Source organism: Acomys minous (assembly GCF_964271855.1).
Source record: "Acomys minous genome assembly, chromosome: 7".
In the NCBI taxonomy this organism is placed as follows: domain Eukaryota; kingdom Metazoa; phylum Chordata; class Mammalia; order Rodentia; family Muridae; genus Acomys; species Acomys minous.
In genome coordinates, this window is record NC_140488.1 from 66086147 (window position 1) to 66100261 (window position 14115).

Below are 14115 nucleotides of genomic sequence, written 5' to 3' on the forward strand. Positions count from 1 at the left end.
GGAGAATGTCCTGTCCATTGGTTAGATCTGTGTAGGGGTTTGAAGTTTACTGCACGTATTGTCCTTGGCAGATGTCATAGTTTGAGCAGGACCCCTGGGCCCATATCTGCCCATCATAATGCTCTTGTAGGTTTCTATTCAGCTATTAAAAGCAAGGAATTCCTGCAATTTGTGGACAAATGGATTGAACTAGAAATGATCATTATGAGTTAACCCAGAAGCAGAAAAAGTCAAATGGTATATACTCACTTATATCTGGACACTAGCCCAAGGGATATGTCCCATGAAAGTCTTCACTTACCAGGAAAGTCGGACAGAGGGGAGGACATCCCATTGGAAGTCTAGGTAAGAGAAGCATAGGATAATGGGGAAATAGAAGGATCCAGAGGGTCCTAGAAACCTACAAATTGTTAAACTTTTATCTAAAGTAAAATAGAAGAATCTCTCCCCTAACTCCTAATTTTTTTCTTTTTTAATTTAATTTTATTAATTTATTCATATTACATCTCAATGGTTATCCCATCCCTTGTATCCTCCCATTCTTCCCTCCCTCCCATTTTCCCCTTACTCCCCTCCCCTATGACAGTGACTGAGGGAGACTTCCTCCCCGTGTATATGCTCATAGGGTATCAAGGCTCTTCTTGGTAGCCTGCTATCCTTCCTCTGAGTGCCACCAGGTCTCCCCATTCAGGGGACATGGTCAAATATGAGGCACCAGAGTTCGTGTGAAAGTCAGACCCCACTCTCCACTCAACTGTGGAGAATGTCCTGTCCATTGGCTAGATCTGGGTAGGGGTTTGAAGTTTACAGCCTGTATTGTCCTTGGCTGGTGCCATAGTTAGAGCAGGACCCCTGGGCCCAAATCTGCACATCATAATATTCTTCTTGTAGGTTTCTAGGATCCTTTGGATCCTTCAACTTTGCCATTCTCCCATGCTTCCTAAATTTATTCTTTTAACAAACCAAAATGGGTCTTTATTGGAAGATAGGTTTCTTTAAAGTGTAATACAGCTGAGCATGAATATTTTCATCAAAGAATGCAATTCTGAAGCCAATTCCCAGTGAGCAGGGAACACACAAAATTAGTGTGAAACCTACCTGACTCAACCATTTAAAAGCCCTTGGTTAAAAGTTCTTGGTTTGAAATAGTTGCTTATGTCTACAACCACACCACCCTGAATGTGACTAGTCTCACCAGAATAGCTACTCATTTCCCTCTTGATTTCCCCTTAATATAAGATTCTACTCTACCTAATCCACATACTTGGCATCTATATTTTATTCTTTGTTAATATTATGTGAAGACTTATTCTTTTAGGTAAAGAATTGTATAAGATATTTAAAAAGAAATGTTTCTTTCTCTAAATCCATAATAGTAAATTTAAACAAAAGAACGACTATTAACAAAAATTGCAAAAAATAAATAAATCTGTCTGCATACTAATGCAACACAATTGATTTTTTTTCTGACACAGGCACTGCTGTCAGACTTACCTCCTGAATTAGAAGAGATGGATTTCAGTCACGCCTCACCGGACCCTGATGATACCTCATTCAGTGTGTCTTCTTTATCAGAGAAAAATGCCTCAGACAGTTTGTGATTGGGGGTGGGGAATATGATGTAGTCTGTTCATTGCCTAACAGGTGTGCATTTTAAGATAACTGTATTTTGTTTCCCCAATAGTCTTCAACTGGAAAAACACATTGTTAAAACAGACATATGCTGTGAAGGAATGACAAGATATAACGGCTACAAAAAAAAAAGCATGTGAAAATACTTGAAATGTTTTTTTAACTTATATAAAATCCTAGAAAACTTATATTTAATTTTGACCAACTCAGCTATGAAATCTACTATATTTGATTTCTGAAATGTTTTTTGCTTATTCTCTAAGAAGAATCTTTGTTGTAATTTTACCCAGAAACATAAAAATAAGCATATTTCAGCATTACTGAGTCTTAAAGCTTGATTAGTCTTATTTTTGTAGCCATTACATCTTTCTTCCTATTTCATTTTGTTATCATTCGTATGCATTTTTACTCAGGAAAGTGGGCTAAAAATTAAACACAAACCTAAACATAGATTTAAGCTGGATGAATCCTGGGATTTATTTTTCAACTCCTATGAGAATTTAATGATTGGGAATTGAAATAATTACTAAGATGTAGTTGTACATTGTCAGTATTCTAATGTCTAACCCTGACACTGGGGTGAGGGGAAAATCTTCTGGAAAGTCAATTCACCAGTAAAAAGTCAAAACATTTAAGTATACAAAAAAAGTACTTTATAAAAGACAGTTTTAATCTCAATTCTTATATATTGCAAGTGATAATTATTGATGACCCACATTATACTATATATAGTACAATTATATAATTCAGTTAGACAAAAATTGCACAAATAGTTCCAAGTTTACCTACATTTTCATAATATTTTTCACATCTTAAATTTTGTGAAATAGGAAATCAAATATGCCATTGATATTTGGGATTTTTAAAAATAGTCATATAACTTTGCCACAAAATTTACCTCATTTCCATATGAGGCCTCCACAGAGCCATCAGCCAACAATAGTATCAAACAGAGTTATACTCCTTTGATTATAAATCAAAGTCCTCTGAATTGCCTGGATGCTATTCTATGAATACACACCTAAAATGGGCATGGTACCCAGTTGTTACTATTAGTAAGTACCAGATGGCAGCACACTATAAACATCTCTTTGCAGATCTTCCCTTCCGGAATACCAGATGGTATTACTAAGATCCGTAGATGGGAAAATACTAGTTTCTCCCTAAGCTCACAATGTCATATATTTGTGAGTAAGTTGTGTGGAACTGTTACATGATTAAATTATTGTGTAATCCTGAAAGATGCATGAAGCAGCTAGATAAACTGGTTTATGGTCGTTTTGGATATTTTTTAACTTTTTTTAACTGCAGCTATTCTGATCTTGGAATTCACTGATAACAACTGATACTGCAGAAAGGCAGTCACAAATGCCTTTAACTTGGAAATGCTCCTTCTCCTTGATAAATACAAGTAAAGTTCATTGATGGTCATTCAGTTTATCATTTGTTTAATTTTATATTGCTGCCTCACAACTTCTATGGCATCTTCATTAGCAGAAATAGTTCAGCAGTCAGCTACATGCCCTTAGCTGAAAGTCATGTGATTCTTTACAAACAACTTTTGGTATTCCTTACTGACAAATCAAATTCCATTCAGGGAAAAGACCAATGAGCAACAGAACCTCAAACAGTCAGATTAAGTTTTTCAGTCATATAAATTTCTCCATGAAATAAAGAGTCCCCGATATATACAGCAAATGCAGAAACCATTATTTTATGATATGGACAATTAATACAAGTTCTCCAGTAGCCCAGGCTGGCCTTTAATTCCCAATATAGCTAAGGATGGCCTTGAGTCATGCCGCCCCTGCCTTTGTTTCCCAAATGCTGGGATGACAGATGTGCTCCGCCATACCTAGGAACTGTTTCTTTTAGTATGAGCAAATTTCTAGTCTCAAGTATCTGCTATGGTCTTCTTCAGTATCATTGAGTTTCTGTTTAAACTTAAAGTGCTTCAGTTTAAAACTCTTCCTAGTTGGTTTTCATTGCAGAGTAAGAACAGGCGAGTCTTCTCTGTTTTAACACTCAGAATTTTATTTTTCACACCTTAGAAATTTGTCACTAAATTTTAAAAAATTCATGGAGTTCTTGCTATAGGAAAGACACTATGCCAGACAGTGGTTTTCTTAACATTTACAGACTATAAAAAATTATTTCAGCTAGGCACTAGAGCACATGTTGAGAACTCCAGCACTGGAGGAAAGCTGGCCTTCAAAACACAAAGAAATGTTTCCTGTTAGCCTTTTCGTATCTATTAATAGAAGGTTTTCCACTAGCACTTGTGATTGATTTAAGGATTTTAATAGATGTGATTCTTAGAAAGAATCCTACATCTGTAATTTTGGGAGGACACAGAAATTGTTCCCTTATTCACATTTAAAGTTTCATTAAAATAGAAGCTATGTGTTCTAACAGTCTACTTAGGACAACTTTTATCCTGGCCTTTTTCTTCCAGCCACAGATTTATATCATTCATGAACATAGGAATTAAACATTCAACAATATTAAATGGGGATGTTCTACAGCCAGACCCAAAAGAAATAGCTGCTTCAATGCAAAACAATAATCATACCAGATTGAAAATATAGCAATGACCTTGAAGAAGTCAACATCAAGTATTTTAAAATAATGGTTATAAAACTGGGATACCAGCTTAGCATGTGCACAAGGTCCCAGGTTCATTCTTAAGCACTTCAGGAGGAAAAATATGAAACAATTATAATGGAAGCATATTTTTCACATAAATGTAGTGGATTTGGTTTTGAGATTTTTTTAACACAAGAAAAATGACAGCTTCTGACTGCTCTCATGAACATATTTGTGTCTGATAGTGAAAATCAGCTAACTAGTATTTCTTTCTTTAGGGCTTTGACTATTAAAACATATTACACTATCAGAAGTATCACTCAGAGAAGCAGAAGTAAGTAGGATACCAAGCAATTTCTAAGTATATAATGTATATCTGAGAGCACTTACCTTCTAAAATGTGAGTTAAAAACAAAACCCTGAAACCACAATAAACAAAAAGAAGGCACCTTACTCATTCAGCCAAGCTAAAATTAGTTACAAGAAAATGAGAATTGCAGTTGCCCTGGAGAATAGGAAAATTAACACATGCAAAGAAAATGTTAAAAGAAAATTGGCCTGTTTAGGGAACCTGGAACTGTTCTATTGTAAGGTCAGCTATCACCAGGTCTTTTACACTGCAACTGTAATCAGTGTTTGTTACTATTGGAGAAAAAAGGCTCTGGCCCAGTCACATCTTGTTTTCAGTTTGCTGTTCCTAACAAGATCTCAAAGAAATACCTATTTTATGGCCCCTGTATTAGGCAGTCTTATCAGTTTATAAGAGAACAGCTAAGTAGTGGATATAAACAAAGACTGGATGATAAAAATGACTTTGTTTCCCTTTTTGCAGAGGGGTGTTCAGCCCCCACTTCTTAGCCTGATTGTTTATAACTCACCTTTGAGAGATCCTGAGAACTGACTGCTGCCTTTTATCCAGGAGGTAGTGATGAGACACCAGGAATGGTGTGTCCTTTTAGAATATTCAAATCCCACGAATTAAAATTAAAAAAAGATTTTGTTCTTTGAAGAGTTATCAATGCCACTGTATCTAAATGGTGGCTAGATTTCTTTTTGAAGTTGTGTTAACCTTGACAGACAGCACTGTGCCATGCCCTTCACCAAGCTATGCTTTGTAATGCTCTAATGAAATAGCCTACTAACTTGTGAGCCTACAGTATACACAAGCCTTTATTAAGAACAGATTTGCCAAGAGTGGGGAGAAGAAAGGAATATTTTCATGCATATATAATTACAATTGTTCCATTAAATTGTATACTGGGTATATATCGTTCCTCATTGGAATTTTATTTTGCATTAACTTACTGAGTAATCCCTTTCAGCAATCCTGCATCCCATCTTACTGGTACTACCTCTGAAGCTAATTATCTCTTTAAAACCATATCAGATGGTAATGTGAATTTTTGTAGAGTTTTTATTTAAACTTTTATAGAGGCAATAAATGATTTCCAACTAACAGACCTCTCTTTTAAAGTTCATTTTTCTGTGTGTTGTGTTTTTCCTCTTAAAGGTGAATTATTTCTTCCCTAAAATAAGGTTCTGATAAGGAAAGGGATAATTTGGTGTGTGAGGTTCAAAGAAGAGAAAGAGTATAGAATATTCAAGTGAAAATGTGATTGCCATCTTAAGCTCACATGTATATCATTCTAATGAGCTTTTCTTAGTAAGAACAAAGCCAGGACTTCCAGAATCAATGGGACAAAGTCACTATTCTGTAACAGGCAACAGGTTTGTCCCCAGAAGCATACTTAAATGGTAAGATAAGCAAATACACTGTTATAGTATAAACATCAAACAAAAGCTGGTAGTTTGTTAAGATTTTGTTAAGTACTAACATGCCATCTAGCTTTTCTTACCTCCCTTTGACACTAATTTGGCATGCTTTTAATTTGGATGAAATATGCCTATGACTTTTTTGTCAAAGCCTGATCCCAATTAAAACTCTTTGTGTTGCCTAACTAGTGGAGAAGGGGGAAAGGAGGGCAAAGTGTGAGTTTGAAATAGCACATAAGCAGCTTTCCTTCCCAACTGATAAATTTTCAAAACTGTTGCAAGGAGAAATATGACATACACACATTCAAATGACTTGGGTCCTTCCAAGGTCTGCAAATTAATTGACTTAGGATAGTAAAGTGTTTTGATTTCATAAACATGAAGGACAGTCATTATAAATCTCTTTAAAAGACAAATTCATGGCTAAATATGTTCGTAAACCTAAGTGATATTTTTCACATTCCTCGAAGTTGAAGAAGTTTTAATATTTTTGCTAGTATTTTTTATAAAAACAGACTTCAACAATTAATGAATGGGACCTCATGAGGCTGAGAAATTTCTGTAATGCAGGAGACACTGTCAGCAGAACAAAGCGGCAGCCTACAGACTGGTAAAAGATCTTCACCAACCCTATATCTGACAAAGGTCTAATATCCAAAATTTATAAAGGACTCAAGAAATTAAACACCACCAAACCAAACAACCTAATTGTGAAATGGGGCTCAGAACTAAACAGAGAATTCTCAACAGAGGAATATCAAATGGCTGAGAAACACTTAAAGAAATGCTCATCCTCGTTAGTCATCAGAGAAATGCAAATCAAAATGACACTGATTCCATCTTATACCCATCAGAATGGCTAAGATCAAAAACTCAAGTGACACCACATGTTGGCGAGGATATGGAAAGAGAGGAACATTCCTTCATTGCTGGTGGGAATGCAAACTAGTACAACCACTTTGGAGAGATATCTGGCGCTTTCTCAGAAAAATGGAAATAGGGCTTCCTCAAGACCCAGCTATCCCACTCCTTGGAATATACCCAGAAAATGCCCTACCACACAACAGGGACATATGCTCAACCATGTTCATAGCTGCTTTATTCATAATAGCCAGAACATGGAAACAGCCTAAGTGTCCCTCAGTAGAAGAATGGACTAAGAAACTGGGGTACATTTACACTATGGAATACTACTCAGCTATTCAAAACAAGGAATTCCCCAAATTTGTGGACAAATGGATTGATCTAGAAATTACCATAATGAATGAGTTCACCCAGAAGCAGAAAGAGACAAACGGTATATACTCACTTATATCAAGACACTAGACCAAGGGATACGTACCATGAAAAACTTTACTTACCAGGAAAGTGGGTCAGAGGAGAGGACATCCTACTGAGACTTTAGGTGAGAGTAGCATGGAAGAATGGGGAAATAGAAAGATCCACAGGGTCCTGGAAACCTACAAGAAGAACTTTATGACAGGCAGATCTGGGTCCTGGGGTCCTCCTCAAACTAAAGTACCAGCCAAAGAGAATATAGGCAGTAAACTTCGAACCCCTACCCAGACCTAGCCAAAAGAACAGGACATTCTCCACCGTTGAGTGGAGAGTAAGATCTGACTCTCACACAAACTCTGGTGCCCTTTTTCTGACCACATCCCCTGGATGGGGAGGCCTGGTGGAACTCTGAGGAAGGATAGCAAGTTACCAAGAAGAGACTCGATACTCTAAGAGCACATATAGGGGGAGGAGGTCTCCCTCAATCACAGACATAGGGGCGGGGAGAAGGGGGGAAGTGGGAGGGAGGGAGGAATAGGAGGATACAAGAGAAAGGCTAACAATTGAGATGTAATATGAATAAATTAAAAAAAAGAATAGCAATGGAGGTCAGCCAACAGGGTCATGTCATAAACTTCCAGCAAGATAGAGATGAGAAAGAAGAAAAAAGAAATGAAGGAGATTCACCTTCCCCTCTCCTTAGCATGTATGGTTATCTCTTAGCCATATGATTGGCAGGCCCAGCTGGATTAATTCTTCAGGAAGGAGATAATAATAGGCAATATTTTAATCATTTGAGCAGATCTGAATGTTATATCTCTACCTGGAGACAAATGTAGATTCCATTATTTGGACCAAGAAGAAATGGCTTTCTCTTAATGAATCTCAACAGAGCCCAGACAGATCCACCTATATATATGGCATTTGAAATTATAAGAAGCGGCAATGTTGGTGTTTACCTTTCTAGTGTTGCCACAGAAACAATGAATTAAAAGTTGATCATGAGGAAAGGCTTCATTGTTAATAACTTCCAAGGAGGTGTTGCTGCCCACCAGAAAAAAATTGATGTAAGGCCCTCAGTCAAATGTGATAAGGAATATATAAAAATATTTAAATTGGTATTAGTAGTTGAAATGTAATGGTCATTTAAGACAATATAGACCATTAAATACAAGTAATAATGTAAAAATAGTAGGTAGTGGCCAACATTCATGTACTAAAGGTAGATACTTCCTGAGTGAAAAATAAGCAGGGAATGATCAAACATAATCCAAGACAAAAATCAAACACAAATATTTTTGTTTGATGAAAAGAATGATCAACCATGAAGATAATAGCCAATAATTTTTATCAGTCTGGGTAGACTTTTTGACATATGTTAATGATCGGAGGACAGATTGGCAAAGCTAGAAATCTAGAAAAGACTTTATTGCATCTTTCTCACTAATGATGGATAAGAAGACAAAAGTAAATGTTAGTTATTGATTTATAAAATGTTGGTACAAAATAAAATTTGAATTCTAAATAAATAAATAAATAAAAATAAAAACAGACTGTTTTGTTTTTAATTTTTATCTTATGTATATGAGTATTTTTCCTGTATGTATGTGTAGAGACTGCATGCCTAGTACCCACAGAGGCCAGAAGAAGATTTCAGGTCCTCTGGAACTGGAGTTAAATAGGTGTTGTGAGCTACTGTATGGCTGCTGAGAATCAAACGCAAGTCCTCTGAAAGACCAGCACATTCTTTTAACTGGCAAGCCATCTCTCCAGCTGTTGTTTTGTTTTTTAGAGAGACTCTTGCTTTGTTGTCTTGGCTAGACTCAAATTTGCAGTTCTCTCAAATTCTGGGAATTATAGGCACTAAACCATGCCTGACTCAAGTGTAATAGAAATTGTAGGGATAAAAACATAAAAGGTTTTACCTTTTGAAATATTATTTCAAGCTATTAAAGGCTATTTCTGTCCACACCTCTAATAATGCTGGGTATTGTTTTAATAATGCTTGTTAGCTTAAAGTGTATAGCTTACAGCTCTAATACCTAGGGCACAGCTTTGAATGTCAATTAGATAAGTTTATTTATACAAGAAAAAAATACCTCCACTGTATTTATATTCAGAATCTTGTCTTGTAGTCTGTCATTAATCACATCAGATCAGCAAATTATATAGTCAATCTTACATGTTACTTCAATCAATGCAATGCTGGATGTTGAGAGGGCTCTCATATATTCTGTTCTACTACATACCTCTGTGGGAAGTTTATTAGTTGTCATTCATTTTTTGAATAGTTTTTGATAATGCAGTCATCCCTGACAAAAGGTAAATGTACCTATCAGGTATTTATTCATTCATATAATGGCATTTGCTTAGTCAACTGCATTCTCTACCATATTTAAATCAAGGGCCATGGTTCTGAGAGAGTGACAGTTGAAGTGGTTAATGATTAAAATTGATGTCGCATAAATAAGTAACCTCTGAAAAATCTTGATAGAATCATTGTAATAGATGACAGTGAGTGAGTGCTAGGCAGCGTAAGAGGAATTCAAGGTGCTGGATGTGTATAATGCTTGATAGCTAAAATTGAGTGAGTGTTTGTATTAGTATTATAGGTGTAGGGCTTGAGAGATGGCTCGGCAGTTATGAGCATGTACTACTCTTGCAGAAGACTAGAATTTAGTTCCAGCACTCACACTGAATGGATCATAACTATCTGTGGCTCTAGCTGTAGGAAATCCGATGAGCTCTTCTGAACTCTGTGGGCATCTGTATATACATGTATACATCCATACACATATACACATAATTTAAACTAATATAAGAGGCTGGAGGGATGGCTTAGTGCTTAAGAGCACTTGATGTTCTTGCAGAGGACCTAGATTCAGTTACTTCTTGCAGAGGACCATGATTCAGTTTCTAGCACCCACAGGGCTGCTCACCATCTGTAACTCTAGTTCAAGGTTATCTAACAACTTCTAGCCTTCATGGGCTTCTGTATGCATGTGGTACTCATAAAATTTTAAAAAGCTAATACACATATATTATTTCAAATGCAGAGATCTGCTATGTTGTTTGACCTGTCTATATAGTAGACAAAATAATGATAGTATTTAAGTAGTAATGAGACTGTGATAAACTGTCATATATTTGGGCTTATAAGGCACAATGCGTCATAGCACAGAAAGTATTTAGGATGTTAGCCAATGCAATTATTATTGCTTTCCTTAAAAAGGGGTGGAGAGAAGAGAATGAAGGAACTCAAGGAGAACCATGACTTAAGAATTTGGCCCTGGTTAGAAATGGATCCAAAACAATCTAAAAGTTTTGTCTACATATAGAATGCAAATAGCACAGCTATCACACTCTAAAGGCTTTTCTTAGGGAGCCTTCAGTGTTCTCCTTAAAGAACTGCTAGACTCCCAAAGTGGTTGTACAAGTTTGCACTCCCACCAGCAATGAAGGAGTTTTCCCTTTTCTCAACATCCTCGCCAGTATGTGCTGTCACTTGAGTTTTTGATCTTAGCCATTCTGATGGATGTAAGATGGAATCTCAGAGTTGTTTTGATTAGTATTTCTCTGATGACTAAGGACTTTGAGCATTTCTTTAGGTGTTTCTCAGCCATTCGATATTCCTCTGTTGAGAATTCTCTGTTTAGTTCTGAGCCCCATTTCTTAATTGGGTTGTTTGGATTGGTAATGTTTAATTTCTTGAGCTCTTGATATATTTTGGATATTAGTCTTTTGTCAGAGGGAATAGGGCTACCTCAAGACCTAGCTATTCAACTCCTTGGAATATACCCAGAAGGTTCTCCACCACACAACAAGGACATATGCTCAACCATGTTCATAGCAGCCTTATTCGTAATAGGCAGAACGTGGAAACAATCTAAATGTGCTCAGTTGAAGAATGGCACTGTGGTATGTTTACACTATGTAATACTACTCAGCTATTAAAAACAAGGAAATCCTGAAATTTGCAGGCAAATAGATGGAACTAGGAATCTGAGTGAGTTAACCCAGACCCAGAAAGATATGCATGGCATACACTCACTTATAATTGAACACTAGCTCAACAGAGATGTTCCCTGAAAGCCTTCACTTAGCCAGAAATTGGGATAGATACTGAGACTGCTACTGGGACTCTAGTGTGAAGTAAGGAAGAATGGGGAAATAGAATGATTCAGAGGGTCCTAGAAACCTACAAAGAGATCATTAAGGCTGACAGATCTGGACCCATTCAGGTCAGCTCAAACTACTGTACCAACCAAGGACAAGGCATGCAGTAAACCTAGAACTTCTATACAGATCTAGCCAGTAAACACCACATTCTCCACAATTGTGTGAAGAGCAGGGACTGACTCTGACATGAACTCTGGTGCCTCATATTTGGTTTGACCACTTCCCCTTGGTGGGGAGACCTGGTGGCACCCCGAGGAAGAGTACGCAGGCTACCAAGATGAGACCTGATAGGCTGTGATCTTTTTAAAAAATATATTTTATTAATTTATTCATATTACATCTCAATTGTAAGCCCATCCTTGCATCCTCCCATTCCTCCCCCCCCCCCGTTTTCCCCTTACTCTCCTCCCCTATGACTGTGACTGAGGGGGACCTCCTCCCCCTGTATATGTTCATAGAGTATCAAGTCTCTTATTGGTAGCCTGCTATCCTTCCTCTGAGTGCCACCAGGTCTCCCCATCCAGGGGATGTGGTCAAATATGGGGCACCAGAGTACGTGTGAAAGTCAGACCCCACTCTCCACTCAACTGTGAAGAATGTCCTGTCCATTGGCTAGATCTGGGTAAGGGTTCAAAGTTTACTGCACATATTGTCCTTGCCTGGTGCCATAGTTTGAGCAGGACCCCTGGGCCCAGATCCACCCATCATAATGTTCTTCTTGTAGGTTTCTAGGACCCTCTGTATCCTACTATTTCCCCATTCTCCCTTGCTTCTCTCACATAGAGTCCCAGTAGGATGTCCTCTCCTCTGGTCCAGTTTCCTGGTAAGTGAAGACATTCATGGGATATGCCCCTTGGGCTAATATGCATATATAAGTGAGTATATACCATTTGACTCTTTCTGCTTCTGGGTTAACTCACTCATTTATGATCATTTCCAGCTCAATCAATTTGTCCACATATTTCGGGAATTCCTTGTTTTTAATAGCTGAGTAGTATTCCATAGTGTATATGTACCACAGTTTCTTTATCCGTTCTTCTACTGATGGACACTTAGGCTGTTTCCATGATAGGCTGTGATCTTATAGTGAGGGACAAGGTCCCCTTCTGTCACAGGCCTAGGGGATGGGATTAGGGGAAAAGAGGGAGGGAGGGGGAAACGGGAAGATACAAGTGAGTTGCTGACAATTGAGATGTAATCTGAATAAATTAATTAAATTTAAAAAATTTAAAAATCATTCACAGGAAAAAAAGAACTGCTAGACTCTAGCAGTTATTATAGCAGTTAGAGGAATGAGAGTAAGTGAACTCCTTGCTTTGCACTGAGTGAAGTATTAATTCCATGTAATACATTTCATCTACTTTTACTGCTCCATTATCTATAGGTATCTAGACATATTTTATAAAATTACATGAATTAGACTTACTATAGAAAAGTTATTTCTTGCAACTTCATTTCACTTTATCAAATGTTACTCTCTAATGCATGTGCAAATGATGGTAAATTTCTGAAATAGATTTTTTAAATGACTTACATAAATTTGAGTACATTTGCTTTGTCCTACTTTGTTATGTTTCTTTCCTACTGAGTGAATTTTACCCAGTTATTACTGATTCTAAAACAGACAAACATACTTTGTTCAACCATGTTTTATTTCTCATGGGAATCTGCATCATTGTTTACATACCTGCCTGCATGTTTGGTATTTACATTCTCTCTAGTTTATTCATGGACACACAAATTGCTTTCTAAAGGCCTTCTTTCTTATTGCATATCATTTCAAATATGTAGTTCACTCCTATATGAAGAGTTGTATAACCTGTTATCTTCACTGATGCAGTGAGTCAGAGGAAAAAGGCCACTTAACCTTTGTAAAGCCTGTTTAGTGCATACAGTGCTATTTTTCTAAACATAAGAGGCTCTGGACCAATTAACTATTTTAAAAGATTCATTCTTATTTAACCTCATAGCTTTTGTGCCTTCTATTTTGAGATAATTATCAGATATTTTCATTGGAAAAACAGTAACAAAAGGTTAAGAAAGCCCAAGTTCATTCGAAATAAGCATTGATCTAGTTGAATACAAATGATCACAAAAAAAAAAAAAAAAAACAGAAAAGAAAACAGAATTCAGGTGCAGTGAATTTAGAATACCTTATAACCAAGACAATGTCATTTGAAATGCGATAAAATTTATACCCAAGAATTAATGCTGAAATTAGTCTAGGCTTTATTCTAATTTTCCTCTTTTCTTTTAATGATGTAAATTTTTTTATTAAAAGGGGGTGAAATTTTGATTATGGAAAATTTCTACATTATAAAAACTATTCCACAACCTATCATTTCTCCAATAAGAATATGTACACTGTGGTATTATATAATAACAAAAAGCATTGGAACACTAAGTATGGTGACTCAAGCCTGTAATCTCAGCATTGCAGGCTGGGGCAGGATTGTTTCAAGTTTGAGGCCTGAGTTTCAGGCCAGCTTGGGTTAATCTTTGTCTCAAAAAAGAGAAAGAAAAGCAGAGAGAAGGGGAGGGAGGGAAAAAAGAAAGGAAAAAACAAACCAGGGGTGGGATGGGGGCATGAGGAGTATTGACATGTGTACTGGCGATGCGTGAACTCTTCCTGGGAAGATGTGAACAAATGTTACTGACCCTAGATAA

At 36.8% G+C, this 14115-nt stretch overlaps 1 protein-coding gene across 2 annotated transcripts in view; it reads left to right on the forward strand.

Annotated features, from left to right (window-relative positions):
- The window catches only part of HDX (highly divergent homeobox), a 115889-nt gene extending 110213 nt beyond the window's left edge, over positions 1–5676 (forward strand). For both annotated transcript variants that reach the window (XM_084790750.1, XM_084790749.1), the window contains one exon: positions 1476–5676. In XM_084790750.1, coding sequence (XP_084646876.1) covers positions 1476–1601 — 126 coding nt within the window. In that variant the 3' untranslated portion in view covers positions 1602–5676. The remainder of the gene's footprint in view (positions 1–1475) is intronic.
- The last annotated feature ends 8439 nt before the right edge of the window (positions 5677–14115 follow it).